Raw genomic sequence first — 16441 nt, forward strand, 5'->3', positions numbered from 1 at the left:
ATTTTGTAAACTTCTATCAAGTTGCCCCTCAATCTCCATCGCTCTAGTGAGAACAATCCGAGTTTCTCCAACTCTCCTCATTGCTAATAACCTCCAGACCAGGCAGCATCCTGGTAAACCTCCTCTGTACCCTCTCCAATGCCTCCATATCCTTCTGGTAATGTGGTGACCAGAATTGCACGCAATAAATGCCTTTAGTCTTCTTAATGTTTAATTGGAGGAAGTTACAACTCACCCAGTCCTGGAAATCCGAAGACAGATGCAGTTTATGGGTCAAGAGAGAGGTGGTGGTAGAGCTGGGTGCTATCAGCGTACATGTGGAATATGATTGGATAATGTTGCCGAGAGAGGCAGCATATAGATATGGTATAGGAGGGGCAGGACCAAGGATAGATCTTTGTGGGGAACACCACAGGCAACAGTGCGCCAACCGTAAGAAGAGCTTCTCTAGCTATGACTGGATAGTTAAGCATGTAATCAGGCAAGTGCAAACCTAATCAGTGGGACACCAGAGTATAAGTGTTGGAGAAGGAGGGTGTGATCAACCATGTCAAAGATTGCAGATAAATCAATAAGAATGAAAATGGATAGCACACATTCGACAGTCACATAGGATATTATTTAGAATTCTGATCGAAATATGGAGTTGCAGGAAAAATGGGCAAGGATTTGGGAGGCAACAAGTTCAAGGCTTTGGAAAGGAGAGGGATGTTGGAGATGGGGCAGTAGTTTGCAAGGACACAAGGATCAAGGATGTGTTTTTTGATGAAGGGAGGGTGATGACAGCAGATGTTAAAGGAAGAATGGCAGTACCTGAGGAAAGGGAGCCATTTACAGTATCAGCTAGTGTAAGGACGGGAAATTGGGGAGTCAGCAATTTAATGGGGATAAAAACCAAGAGAGCAGTTGGTGAAAGGTAGGAGAGAAAGTAGAGAAAGATGAAAAGTAGCATATGCCTTAACCTTGATTAAAGCTTTGAGTTGGGGGCTAAGTGTAAGCAGCTGCAAACACAGAGAAGGGGCAAGACGCCCATTAGTTTTGAAAGTTAGTTTTGTCTACATTAACACCTGCTAGGTTCTGTGCTCGTTAGCGAATGGCGAAAGATTGACCTACATAGGAACACCATAACAACACATCAAACTGTACAGCATAATTGCTATCAGTGATGATTTTCAGTTAGAGGAAAGGTTAACACATTTCTTCTTTCACTTTAATTTTAGGTTACTTTAAGTAATTAGAATACAGTTTTAAAGAATAAAAGTAAATAATTGTTTTGCCATAAACCTTGAAGGCACAGATTGAAGAACCATCTGCCAACATCACAGAGCACCTGCTAGTACCAGCACTGATAGGGCACTTCTTTCAACCAATAAGCTGAATTGAAGAATCATAAAGTTAAAATGAATTTTCTGTACAAGGATTCATCTCAGGAGCAACTGGAAAACCCATGCCCAAAAAGTTAAATGTGGAAAGATTAACAAATTGCACCATTCTAGAAATGCCCTCACACAATACACCTGAAATATGGGCAACTTGACCCAACCCACCATGCACATGCCTACCCTCGTAAAAATGGCAGTAGATATTGGGGAATCCGATGGATCCCACCATGGAGATGAGGAAAACTCATTAGCATAGTTAAAATCAGGCACCCACAATGCAATTGCGGGTCTACATGGGTTTCCCAGGAGTCAGGAAATTGAGCAAGTGAAAGTACTTCTTTCGGTCTTCCCCATGGGGGTCCTGATCGCAGGCCTCTCTGGATTCCCAATTACTGGGGGCAGTCCTGCTGCTGGTGTTATTTCACAGAATCGTTACGGTGTAGGAGGCTACTCGGCCCATCATGTCTGCACCGGCTCTCTGAGCATTTTAACTTAGTGCCAATCTCCTGCCTTTTCCCCGTAACCTTGCACATTGTTTCTATTTAAATAATCATCCAATGCCCTCTTGAACGCCTCAATTGAACCTGACTCCAGGACACTTCCAGGCAGTGCATTCCAAACCCTAACTGCTCACTGTGTGAAAAAGTTTTTTCTCACCTCGTATTTGCTTCTATTGCAAAACACTTTAAAACTGCGCCCTCTGGTTCTCGATCCATTTACGAGCAGGAACAGTTTCTCCCTATCTATTCTATAGTACTCTGCCCACCCACTGGCCAGTCTTTCCATTTGACTGGCTGTTGGGTGGGAAATAGGGCTAAACAATATTAATAAGGTACTGTTGTTAAGATCTTTACTATACTTAAAATAAACCTTGGGAATGAAGGCCAAAGGTTAACATTGAACTCAGTCACAAAAATACTAGTACCTCTATGGAGATTTCCTACATTGCAACAGTGACTACACTTCAAACTACTTCAATGGCTGTAAATGCTTTAGGATGTCCTGAATACTACATAAATTCTAGTCTTTCTTTTCTCTTTACCAGCCTCAATAAACAGGTTATATAAAGGCTTCCTAAACTTTCCACAGGTACACATTTTCACAATTCAAGGAACATTCTTTCTGCAACTCTCAATGACATTTACTGCTCTAGACCTTACTGCTGAAGTATGGATGTGCATTTCAAAAGATTCTATAATGGTGTACACCAGTGTTCTCACACCCAACCCAACATTTAATAGACCTTTCATCCTAAACTCTATCCCACATGATTTCTGCAGCAAATAAATCTGTTTGGGTGGCAAATATGCGCTAGAACAAAGGTCATCAAGTCAGAACAACTATTTCTGAATAAACCCTCCCAATGCTATATAATTTAACTTACAAAATGTAGCCCAACTGTACAGGCACAAGTAGCAGTGAAGATACTGACTTATGCTAAAATAAACATTAAGGGGCATCAGCAGCCCTCCAGATTTCGCTGCCCTTCATCTAAAATCATCCACAAGCTATTTATCAGTGTTTGATCATTTCTTCACCTACACATGTCAGCAGTGATGATTGTATCCTGAACTTATTCAATTTATTCTCTTCCTTAACCTGGGCATTGAGGCCAATTTTAACACCCTAATTGCCACTGTATTTGACAATAACCTGATACAATGTCAAGTGAACAAATTTGGAGCCTCCCTTTTTGTATGGCTCAGTATCGCATTAGACAGTGCATCTACCCATTTAACCATGAGAACTAATTTATAACAAAACCTCAAAAGAAACTGGAAATAAAGCTGCAGTATTGGAAGCACCCAGCGATAATATTTGTCAAGTGCAAGTTTTATCAAAAAGTAGTCATTAGGAGCATCCTGAGAAGCCATCCTGAATAACTTTCAAGTCTTCCAGATGACACCTAAAACATCTACATCATTGAGGTACTGAGATGGATGAAGAAACACTTATCCAAACTAATATAATTACAGCATTCATTTAAAAATTTCTCAAGTCCCTTCATTGTTTCTTAATTATTAAAGAGGCTGATTTCTGCAATGTTGAAAGCAAGTGAGTCAAGTGACTCATTTGTTTTATAAACTTCATCCTCTTGCCCTATATTGTTTCCCAATTTCACAGTAAAGCTCTTCATGCTTTTCTAAAATTTTAATAGTCTAGTCACAGTACATGTAAAACAAATACCCTTACTGTTTCTCTATAGTAATAATCTCAACACTGGACCAGTATCGGAGTTCAGAGATAAATCACAAAGCTTTTCATTGAATACTCCCACAACATTAACGTTTCTTCAACAAATAAAATCAAAGTCTTCCTGTACGGACACTGATTGTCTAATATAGTTTTCTTTAACTTTCCAGTGCACACCCTGGAAGCTGGAAGGAAGGTCCTTCAAAAACAGGGCTACATTAGGTTCAAGACTCACCATGGAAAACATCTTATGGAATGAGCCATAGGCTGCTGCTGCCTGCTGTTTGGTTTTACAAGCCAAGACAAGTCTCCTGACTCTAGGTCTTTTTTCCCTAGAAACAGGCATAGAAGCGTTAATCCTTGGGCAGCCTGAGCACAGCTGCACAATACTGCAGAATGAATGTTTATCAGAATTTCATTCCAATACAATTCCATGAGCATCAATCTGAATGAAAAGCCATTCAGCGATGAAGAAACAGTATTTCCACTTGGATGACTTCAAGACACTAGAAAACAGAATGTTTCACACAGTTTTTATTATACAAATAACATCAAACTACTGCTTCATGGAGATGTTACTGAAAATCATTTGGAAAGGGTCTCCCAGCTACAACTGATGACAAGCTGCATACGTCTTCTGGCAGGAATAGAACTCCTAGGCAGTTGAGAAGACCATAGGACAGTGTTCATGACAGGTTGCACGTAGATGCTAGTCAAGTGGACCAAGGATTGAGATATCAGAGAGGAGGTTACCATCAGTATACAACATCAAGCCATAAAGTCAGTCAGCACTAACAAAAGCACGGTGCAACATGCACACAAGTCATGCTGTAAACTAGTAAAATAAAAAGCTAGAGAGAGGGTAAAGCTTAATTAGCTGCAAATCATCCAGTACTCCATCAACCAGACCTTGACTAAATTGTTTGAATGAAAACAATCTCTTCGACTTGGCCACCAAACTGGTAAACGGTTGCATAAGAAATATGAAATTACAGATCTCACAAGCATGCTTCACAGATTTCACACACACCCAACAAAATACCAGGACCCAGCCTTAATGGAGTATTGCTCTCAAAAGCTGAAGACAGTTTTTAAAATCAATCTTCTGCCCATATCTCTTTTCTGTTCTTTTCCTAAAAAAGTTGATTATAGCAAGAATTTTGTCTGTCCCACCTGTCTCTGAAGGGATGCTAGTCAGCAGAAACAACCTTTCAGAATAGGCTGCAGCTGGTTTATAACATAATTAAAAGGCATATCACAATGAAATTCAGGAAAATGTTTCATAAAAAAACAGCAGCGCCAGTCCAACACCCCTCTTATAACATTTTTAAAAATTAAATTGAATTTTTTCCATAACAAAACAAGAAAAAATGAAAACAAAATTTTATTCCAATATCCACTTTTCAAAAATCTTAAAGTCAACTCCAAAATGCTTGATTTACTAAAATTAGGGGCAATTTAATGGCATATTATTTGAGACCAGAAAAATTAGGGCACAAGCCAGGCCCAAAATTGCAGTTCAGCAGGTAGTAAACTGCAGACCCTTATTAGCTGCAGCATCAGGAAATACTTCAACAGAGTAGTAAATTTCACTTCCAAATTTCAATGAAACAATTGAAAGAATCACATCTGAACACACACATCTTAAGAGTTCCTTAGAGAAGGAAACACCAAGTAAATATTTTCCTGCCACTCATCCCCTCCCCCGTGCCCCCCCGCCCCTGCCCCCCACTTTATAGAAGTGCCCTCATTATTGCACAGTATTTTCTGCCTCATGGAGACTTGTGTTGCCCATTAATGTAGTTTGTAGTGACACTCCAGTTGAATCCTGAAATGAGCTCCATTCATTTTAATATGTTACTGCTTTAGCCTTCTCAGAAGCTAATGTGGAGCCATCACAGATTGGTTACAGCACACAAGGAGACCATTCGGCTCATCATGTCTGCACCAGCTCTCTGACTTAGCAATTCCCTCAGCGTAGTTATCCTGGCCTCTCCCCGGAACCCTGCACATTCTTCCTTTTCAGATAACAGTCTAATTCCCTTTTGAATGCTTCAATCGAACCTGCCTCCACCACATTCTCAGGGAGTGCTTTCCAGACCTTAACCACTCAGTGTGAAAAAGTTTTTTCTCATATCGTTCTGTTGAAGGGTCATGTGGACTCGAAACGTCGACTCTTTTCTTCTCCACCGATGCTGCCAGACCTGCTGAGTTTTTCCAGGTAATTCTGTTTTTGTTTTGGATTTCCAGCATCCGCAGTAGTTTTTTGTTTTTTTCTCATATCGCTTTTGTTTCTTTTGCCAATTAATCTAAACCTATGCCCTCTTGTTCTCAAACTTCTCACGAGTGGAAATAGCTTCTCTCTACCTACTCTGTCCAGACCCTTCATGATTTTGAATAACTCTCTGAAATCTCCTCTCAGCCTTCTTTTATCCTAGCAAAATAGTCCTAACTTCTCCAATCTATCATTATAATTGAAGCTCCTCATCCCTGGAACCATTCCCGTGAATCTTTTCGGTACTCTCTCCAGTGCTTTCACATTCTGCCTAAAGTGCAGCACCCAGAGCTGGATGCAATATTCCAGCTGAGGCCAAAAAAATGTCTTATGCAAGTTGAACCAGACCTCAGAAGAAAATTCGTGATCGATCAAGTATTGCTGTAAGGTCACTAATGGCTAGCTGCTACTTGAAATTAGAGAGAGCGCTGTTTTGAATTTTTAAAATCCATTCATGAGGTGTGGGAGCCACTGGCAAGGCCATAATTGATTGAAAAGATTCAGGAGAATCGTCCCAGGGATGTCAAACTTCAGTTATGTAGATAGATTGGAGGAGTTGGGACTTCTTTCCTTGAAGTGGAGAGTTGAGAGGAGATCAGATAGAGGTATTCAAAATCATGAGGGGTCCGGGCAGAGTAGATAGGGAAAAAATGTTCCCACTGGTGAAAGGATCAAGAACAAGAGGGCACAGATTTAAGGTAATTGGCAAAAGAAGCAATGGCGACAAAAGTAAAAACATTTTCATGCAACGAGTGGTTAGGATCTGGAACTGCCTGAGAATGTGATAGAGGCAAGTTCAACTAGGCATTCAAGAGGGAATTAGATCGTTATCTGAAAGAATATGCAAGGCTACAGGGTGCAAACAGTCGAATGGAACTAGGTAAATGCTCCTACAGAAACCTGGTGCAGACATGATGGGCAAAGAAGGCCTCCTTCTGTGCTGTAACAAATCTGTGATTCCCAATTGCCCTTCAGAAGGTGATGGTGACCCAATTTCTTGAGCAGCTGTAGTGTGTGTGGTGAAGGTACTTCCACAGTACTGTCAAGGTAGGAGATTTCAGAATTACAACCCAGCGATGATGAAAAAAATGGCAATATATTCCCAGGTCAGGATTGTGTGAGACTTGGAGAGGAACTTGCAAGTGTTTCCATGCACCTTGTCCTTCTGGGTGGTAGAAGTAATGGATTTGGAAGGGGTTGTCGAAGATCCATTGGTGAGTTGCTGCAGTACAGCTTTAAGGCACACAGTGAAGGCACACTGGGCTGGTGGTGAAGAGAGTGATGTTTAAGGTGGTAGACTGTATGTCAATGAAGGGGGCAACTTTGTCCTTAATGGTATTGAACTTGAACTTAGAATATTGCTGGATCTGCACTATTCCAAACAAGTGAGGATTATTCCATAACATTCCTGACTTGTGCCTTGTAGATGGTGAATGGGCTTTGGGGAGTCAGGAAGTATGGTATGATAATTATATTATTAGGATACACAGGTGAAGGACATTGTTTAATTAAGTACTTTGAGCAAATAGGAGACAGCTGGGACACTTGATGTGTAATGAGACCCATGAGATTGAGCAAAGTCAACAAACTCCCTTGATAAAAGAACAGCTCTCTGTCTTGGTTTTGACTTCACCAACTGGCTTGGATTCTATAAACAAAAGGGAGCCACTTGCTTTCCAGCATTTAACCTGCCATTGTAGCCACCGTATTTATATAGGTGGTCCAGTTATGTTTCTGGTTAACGATGGCCCCTGGAATGTTGATAGTGGAGGATGTGATGATCATAATGCCACTGAGTGTCAAGGAAAGGTGGTTAGAATGTCTCTTGTTGGAGATGATCATTGCCTGGCACTTGTGTGGCACAACTGTTACTTGTAATTTATCAGTTCAAGCCTTAACGGTGCTTAAGTCTTGCTGCATTCTGCCAGGATTGCTTTCTGCCAGAGGTATCTGAGGGAAAAGGATCTGTCTTTCAAGGTCCTACTATTCCTCAATAATGCACCTGGGCATCCACACTCTCTCACAGAGAACCATCCAGATGTTGACATTTTGTTTTTACCCCCAAATACAATCTCACTTATCTAACCCATGGGCCAGGGGGTCATTGCCTCATTCAAGGCTTACTACACTCGACAAAGTTTCAGCCACATCCTTCACCTTCTGGAAGCAGACCCTTCAACCGCAGTCCGTGATTGCAGGATGGAATTGAACATCCTCATGGCAGTAGGCCTAATTAAAGGCTCATGGGATGAAGTTAGAGCTTCAACTCATAATGCCTGCTGGAAAAAATGTTGGCCTGAGGCTGTGAATGATTTCACAGGGTTCCCCCATGTGGATGCTGAAGTGGCCAAGATTCTTGGCTTGGTAAATCAAGTTGGAGGGGAGGGATTTGAAGACATGACCACAGCTGAAGTGGATGAGTTGCTTCAATCTCATCAAGAGGAAGAACAGGAGAGGAAGAGCCTGAAAGGCTCAATTCACAACCAAGATGATGGCTGATCACAGAAGGTCAGTCAAAAGTGTGAAAAAAACGGGTAACAGACCATGATACAAGCATGGAAAGAAGCATTGCCTTTTGTAGAGTGATTGACACAGCTCCTTACCTAGAGCGTTACAAAATCAAAAAACAAAAGGCGAAGCAGTCAACAATAGCATTGCTCTTTTCATCCACATCAACCTCTGCATCAGCCTCGTCACCCGTTCTCTCTACCTCCACTCTCAGGTAAAGTACAATACCTGTACTGTACAATCATGTACTGTAATTTGTACTATTCTGTAAATGACAAGTTTTACATTGTTCTTGTTTTCTTATGTTGCCAAACAATTTCTGCAGTAAATTGTCTTGAATTTACACAAAAACTTAGTTTTTATTGCCTCTTTTCCTTTAAAAATGTCAAATTTGGGGATAACTGCCATTATAAACTATGTTCACTGTTCCCAATTTCACCCTTTGTGAGATTTCATGGGAACAGAACCCCCATGAACAGCAGGACTTTACTGTACATCGAACCACAGTTGATAATACTAGTCTACTTGTTTGTTGGAAAATGGCATTCTGTGCTGAAAAAGGAGTGGAAATGTAAATTCCTTTCCTTGGCAAAAAAAATTGCTGCCTTGTCCACATTTTAAACAAGACTGTATAGTAGCCATATTATTTGAACAATCAGGATCAATTCATATTCATCAAGGTTTAAAACCAGGAAAAGATCAAGTCAGAAAATCTGGTTAAAGACACATAACTGGACACTACACTACTTTTGGAGATGAACGTTACAATGAAAACCTAAGAATTTGCAACTACAACTCTAGACATTCTATCTGGAATTGGGAACATGCAGCTGGCTGATTCCAAAATCCAAACTGTGGACACCCCAAAGTATGCACTAAAGACAGCAACTGCAGCAATATTTCAGCCATAAAAGGTACAAACAACTCCAAGAGGCAGGTATTGTCACTGGGTCAATTTTGATGTCAAAATAATGATGAGGCCAGTGGCACTTGCTGTTATTTAAGCATAAATGGCAGGAACAGATGTGCAATTAAATACCAATGTCTAATGGTTGCTGTCTGAGATGTGCTGCTTCACCATTACCTTTACGGAAGCAGCATGTTACGGTCTGTTTCATGATAGGGTCCCCCTTGTCCTCACTTATCACCCCACCAGCCTCCGCATTCAAAGGATCATCCTCCGCCATTTCCGCCAACTGCAGCATGATGCCACCACCAAACACATCTTCCCTTCACCCCCCCCTGACGGCATTCCGTAGGGATCGTTCCCTCCGGGACACCCTGGTCCACTCCTCCATCACCCCCTACTCCTCAACCCCCACCTATGGCACCTCCCCATGCCCACGCAGAAGATGCAACACCTGCCCCTTCACTTCCTCTCTCCTCACCGTCCAAGGGCCCAAACACTCCTTTCAAGTGAAGCAGCATTTCACTTGCATTTCCCCTAACTTAGTCTACTGCAATCGTTGCTCCCAATGCGGTCTCCTCTACATTGGAGAGACCAAACGCAAACTGGGCAACCGCTTTGCAGAACACCTGCGGTCTGTCCGCAAGAAAGACCCAAACCTCCCTGTCGCTTGCCATTTTAACACTCCACCCTGTTCTCTTGCCCACATGTCTGTCCTTGGCTTGCTGCATTGTTCCAGTGAAGCCCAACGCAAACTGGAGGAACAGCACCTCATCTTCCGACTAGGCACTTTACAGCCTTCCGGGCTGAATATTGAATTCAACAACTTTAGATCTTAAACTCCCGCCCCCCCACCCCTCCCCCCCATCCCCACCCCGTTTCTCCCCCCTCCCTTTTTTTTTCCAATAATTTATATAGATTCTTCTTTCCCTACCTATTTCCATTATTTTTAAATCTAAAACTAAAACTTTGTTAGTCTTTCCACCCCACCCCCACTAGAGCTGTACCTTGAGTGCCCTGTCTTCCATTCTTAATTAGCACCTTTATTAGACAATATCACCACCTTCAACACCTCTTTGATCCTTTTGTCTGTAACATCTTTTGATTATCTGCTCCTATCACTGCTTGCTTATCTCCACAATCACCACACCCTCAACTTCTCTCTCTCCCCCCGCCCCCCCCCCACCTTAAACCAGCTTATATTTCATCTTTCTCCTAACTATGCTTCAGTTCTGCCGAAGGGTCATGAAGACTCGAAACGTTGACTGATTTCTTCTCCACCGATGCTGCCAGACCTGCTGAGTTTTTCCAGGTAATTCTGTTTTTGGTCTGTTTCACTGTCTGGTTTCCCTCACTTACCTGTTATCAGATTGTACTTTAGGGCAGCTTGCCACTCAAAAAACTTAAAAACCTAAACAGGCAAGGGCAACCTGTAGGCTCGAAACGTTAACTGATTTCTTCTCCACCGATGCTGCCAGACCTGCTGAGTTTTTCCAGGTAATTCTGTTTTTGTTAAGGGCAACCAATAGTTGATGCCATTAGACACCCTGCTACAGCGTTGATGCTTTAAATGTCTATTACTGCTAATCACCCAAATTCCCCTCCAGCCCCTATGTTAGCTGTTATTGTAAACCATTCTCTCCAGGTATTGTCCCTCTCTCTTTTAAATCTGTCGTCATCACCCATCTCCTAAATAAAATACCCAACCCTTGACCCACCTTCATTGCAAACTAGCACCCCATCTCCAATCTCCCTTTCCTCTCCAAAATCCTTTCTATCCACTCTATTGTCCCATCATAATATATATATATATATATATATATATATACTTCAATTAAGTCTTCCTTTAGCCTCCTCTATTTCAAGGAAACAACCCTAGTGTTTCCAATCTTTTTTCAAAGTTAAAATTATCTATTTCTGGCAACATTCTCATAAATCTCCTTTATACATGCTCCATTGGGATCACACCCTTTCTGTAAAGCTGTGACCAGAACTGTACACCATACACCAGCTGTGGTCCAACTAATGTTTTGTACACACCCAGCATCACCTCCCTGCTCTTACATTCTATGACTCGGCTAATAAAGGCAAGTATCCTGCATGCCTTCTTAACCACCTTAACTACCTGCCCTGCACTCACAGATCCCCCTGCCTTACTCCTGAGGCAAGCACAAAGAGTTGAGTTGTGAAAGAACATATGCATTAAGGTATACTGACTTCTTTTAATGTTAACTCAGTAGCCATTTCTATAAATACAGGTTTATTATGCCCTGTCAACAAAATTCACAATTTAATTTCAGCTTTTTTCTATATTTGGTTTTAGAAATTAATCGCTACTAATCTTTTGTATTTCGCATCTGGACCCTTTCAATTAATTATGACTGCTCTGCAGCTCAGATCTAAATACAGGAAATTTTACAACTATTACTAAGTTTATGAGTTATTCCTCAAATTAATTCCTTCCTAGGAACTCAAAACTGTGAAACTCCTTACTTTTCTCAAATGCCCATTCCCTGTACAATTTACAGCCCTTTAAAATTGAAGCTTGGTGTTATATAATTATTACATTTTCATTCACACCATCTTCTATTGTATGGTTTTCAATCTTCATGTCCTGTACGTCATCTGGGTATCTGAGTTTAAAGAAAGGCTCATCTATAGATAGGACTGAGAGTTACAGCTGGAAAACTATACCGATGGTACTAAATAAAACCTGTGCACAGTAATCCTTCCTCTTTTTCCAACAAATTACTCTTCTGACCCTACTAATGGATCAATGTCATTTACAATTTTTTCTGACAAAGTCTGCCTTCCATTAAATGTTTCAAGCATTCTCTGGACTGGTAAGGTATCTTGCATATATCCTGTCTAAAATTCAATTTAGCATATCATGGAAGAAAAGCAATTAACAATGAATTATAACAGAGTGAATAGTAAATTAATATAAAATGGCACTAATAACCGTGTAAGTGCACATTATGTTTTTAAACGTACCGCTCTCAAATGGCCTAACTTAATATGCCCATGAAGAACAGTCAAGAACAAGGAAATCAGTGGCTGCCAATACCTTGTAACAGTCAAGTGCCTTCAGGGGAATGATAACATAACAAAAACTTCCCACAATAAAAATAAAACGTGGAAAACATCAGAAATTTGAGAAAACATTCTGAAGAAAGGAAACTTTTCTGGCAAGACTGGCATTTATTGCCCATCCCTAGATGCCCTCGGGTGGTGATGCTGGGCTGCATTCTCAATCTGCTGCAGTGCATGTGATTAAGGTATTTCTACAGTGCTGCTATTTAGGGAGTTCCAGAATTTTATCCCAATACTGATGAAGAAATGACAATAAATGGCCAATTCAGGATGATGTGTGATTTGGAGGGGACCAGAGAAGCGCTGTTGTTCCTGTGCACCCATTTACCTAGAGGTGGTGGAGGTCACAAGTTTCAGAGTTGCTGCCAATGAAATCTTGACGAGTTGCGGCAGTGCATCAAATAGGTAGTGTACTGCAGCCGCAGTAAACCAGTAGATACATGGAGTCCTGGTCAAGCAGGCCACTTGTCCTGGATGGAATCGAGCCTCTATCTCTGTTACAGCTGCCCCACTGCTGGCAAGTAGACAGTATTCTATCACATTCCTGACTTGTGCTTTGTGGGCAGATGAGAGGCTTTGAGGATTCAGGAAGCACAGGGTTATTCTGCGATGAACAGCTCATCTCCTGACAATTATACAAAAAGAGTGGAAAACATTTCAAGTTCCAAGGGCTCTGGGCACCTTGCAATGCCACATCCAAGAGACACAGTGAAGTGAGTATTTTTTATTCATTCACGGGATGTGGGCTTCGCTGGCTGGGTCAGCATTTATTGCCCATCCCTATTTGCCCTTGAGAAGGTGGTGGTGAGCTGCATTCTTGAACCGCTGCTGTCCATATGGTGTAAGTACACCCACAGTGTTGTTAGGAATGGAGTTCCAGGATTTTGACCCAGCGACAGTGAAGGAACGGCGATATATTTCCAGGATGGTGAGTGACTTGGAGGGGAACTTCCAGATGGTGGTGTTACCATCTATCTGCTGCCCTTGTCCTCCTAGATGGTAGTGGTCATGGGTTTGGAAGGTGCTGTCGAAGAAGCCTTGGTGAATTCCTGCAGTGCATCTTGTAGATGGTACACACTGCTGTTACTGTGCGTCGGTGGTGGTGGGAGTGAATGTTTGTGGATGGGGTGCCAATCAAGGAGGCTGCTTTGTCTTGGTCGGTGTCAAGCTTCTTCAGTGTTGTAGGAGCTACACTCATCCAGGCAAGTGGGGAGTATTCCATCACGCTCCTGACTCCTGAATGTTGGCAGCTGTGCTCACTCTTTTCTTCACTTCACATCACAACTGCATTTTTCAGCACTCAGCAAGTGTCTTAGCTGATCGTTTCCCTTCCCAACACTGCCAGAGCTGACATTGTCCTGACTTAATCCTGAGTTAGCCATTCAGTGTCGGTCAGTGCATAGTATACATTGTATTATTTACAGCACCTTCAATCAACCTTTTACTAATCGATTTTTCTTTCACTGGGCTTATTCCTGTAAGCAGGCATCATTCTTCAACCAACAGAGATGTTACAGCAGCAACCAATGGTCACAGCTTCTGCTAAAGCTACCTGCCATTACCATTGGAGAGGATGTAGAATAATGAGTTTGGGGAGATTTTCCTACCTGTACTTTGCAGGAGTTTTTCCTCCAATAACGGTGGCAATCAGGAAGACATTGGATATCACATATCTTGACATTATGATGTGCAAATATTAATGTATGAAAATGCATTCATACCAAATACCTGCATTACTTTAATAGCAGGTTGAACTGTAATTTGTGTCAGATTTGTGCTTTGACAAATTATGCACTTCTCCATCAGCACAATTGTAACAATATCCCCCACTGCACAACAGACTTTGCTTTTCAATCACCAATGTTCCAGCCTATACAATGCATTAATAAGTATGATATTGAATGTAAAAATCTTTGGCAGGTAACTTCTGAGCTCACCAGAGATGCTACCCCAAAGGTGCACTGGGGAATCACTCTATGAAGTTCCCAGGTAAGGGTTTACATGGCAATCGCCTGGAAGAACACACTTCCCCTGGACAACTGCGTTGCCTGGGAACCATCCGAAAATGAAGTTTAAATCGCAAATTCGGCTGGTTCCGCCAGGGTTTTTCCAATAGTTACCCGGAAAAAGTTAGAAGAATTAAAACCTCTTCTAACTTCTGAGTAACTGTTGTAAAGACCCAGACTGACCCCATGGGACTACCCCCACACCCCCAACCCCCGATTGCCGACGCCACCCCCACCACCCCCCCCGCCGACCTCTGACACTGCACCCCCCCCTATCTTCGACACCATACCCAACCTCGGACACCCTGTGACACCCCCATGGCCCGACATCCCCCAACCCATGACCTCCGACACCCTCCGACCTCCAACACTCCCCCAAACACCACCCCGGACACCCCCCAAATCCAACCTCCAACACCCCCAAAAACCCCTCACGACCTCCGACACTCCCCAAACTCTCCCCGACCTCCGACACTCTCCAAACCCCCTCCGACATCACCCAAACCCCCTCTGACACCCCCCCAAACCTCTGACACCCCCCAAAACCCCCCCAAACCGCCCCGACACCCCCCAAACCCCCCCAACCTCTGACAACCATCAAACCCGCCCATGACCTCTGACACCCCCCAAAACTCCTCCGACCTCTAACACCCATCAAGCCCGCCCCCAACCTCTGACAACCCCCAAGCACACCCCCCCAACCTCCAACACCCCACTGGACCTCCAACCCACCGCCCCAGGCTGCCCCGGACACCCTCGTCCCCCCCAAATCCTATCCACTTACCTTCCCTCTGGAGAGTCAATTTCCCTGTCCCTTTAAACTTAGTTGCTTTATGGCAGCAAGTGCTGTAAAAATGGGGTGTGGCGTCCTTGAATCCGCTGGAGTTTGACTTCGCTGGGGCCTGCGTGGAGTCTTCAGTTGCAGGCTCCAAGCAGCTCCGGTGAACAGAAATGGCAACATAATTTTCAAGACCCAGTAAGTGGTATTTATTTCTTCTAATTCCTGCGGGCCAGCACTTTTGGACACTAGCCAGAAGTTATGGCCCATTATGTCAACAAAAACTTCGAACAGTCAATTTATATCTTGAATATTCTAGTGCACCGCAAATCAATACTTTAGTTGTAATCTTTAGGAGGCAATGTAATGAAAAAAATAGCTTTACAACTCAAAGTTACATATTGTCAACTGCTGCGCCCAGCCTTTGGAACGTACTGATACTCAAGAGGACTTTGGTGAAAAGCTGAAAACGATTCATTCTGCACACAAAATGTAATCATTTGTTCTGAAAAACATCAACAGCCACATTTCAGAACAAATTCATGGATATCAAACAAGGCCACTTAGCAAGAATCATTATACGTCAGATATTAACCATGTAGTACCAACCAGCAGTGCTAGGCAGATTGGCAGGACCATCCTAAACAAATTTCAGACAAAATCCATAAACAGAAAACCTGCTGTCCTGTGGTTCTTAGCAAAACAAATTTTACTACACAAGATCCAGCATTAGTAACATACCCTGCAGGATGGCCCAGTAGAAACACAGCGCTTAATGCAAGCTATAAGATCATCCAAAAGACAGGAAAGCTTAGTCTCCAGTGCAAGTTTCATCAACAACATTGCAAAATAGAACAACAGATACTTCTCCATTCCGTGATTCCAAACACTGCAAACCAGCAATTGGAAAATTACTTCATTGCAGGGCAGCTGGGAAGAACCACAGCAGATTAAGTTCAAAACAAGGGCGGAGACTTGGGAGTTTATCCCTTTGCTTTAATCACATTGAAATTGCATTAACCACTGCTGTATTCCTTATTTAGAGGTTACTTAGTAAATACACTGTCTGTCATTTAAGTACAGCTTACTAGCTTATTCCCAAACCACGTGCTCCCTTTGCCCTCAGATGTGAGAATGGAGTTAAAGTTACAACAAGCAGCCTCTCAATCTGGAATGACAGCTGCTGGAGGTGGGGTATGTAAGTAGATTTGGAGTTAGGTCTAAAGTTTGGTGCCTACCTTATCTGGGTTTCATTTGCTGTTGAAGCTCTAGACCTCCAATAAGTGAAATCATCTTTAA

At 42.4% G+C, this 16441-nt stretch overlaps 1 protein-coding gene across 7 annotated transcripts in view; it reads right to left on the reverse strand.

Annotated features, from left to right (window-relative positions):
* Positions 1 to 16441, reverse strand: part of tiam2a (TIAM Rac1 associated GEF 2a) — a 384705-nt gene that overhangs the window by 71107 nt on the left and 297157 nt on the right. The window contains exon 1 of one of the 7 annotated variants that reach the window (XM_078556863.1): positions 15884 to 16032. The exons of the other annotated variants lie outside the window; for them this stretch is intronic. Coding sequence (XP_078412989.1) covers positions 15884 to 16015 — 132 coding nt within the window. The 5' untranslated portion in view covers positions 16016 to 16032. Of the gene's footprint in view, positions 1 to 15883; positions 16033 to 16441 lie in introns of those variants that run through there. 7 annotated transcript variants of the gene reach the window in all.

This window comes from Cetorhinus maximus, chromosome 14 (genome assembly GCF_964194155.1).
Source record: "Cetorhinus maximus chromosome 14, sCetMax3.hap1.1, whole genome shotgun sequence".
Classification (NCBI taxonomy): domain Eukaryota; kingdom Metazoa; phylum Chordata; class Chondrichthyes; order Lamniformes; family Cetorhinidae; genus Cetorhinus; species Cetorhinus maximus.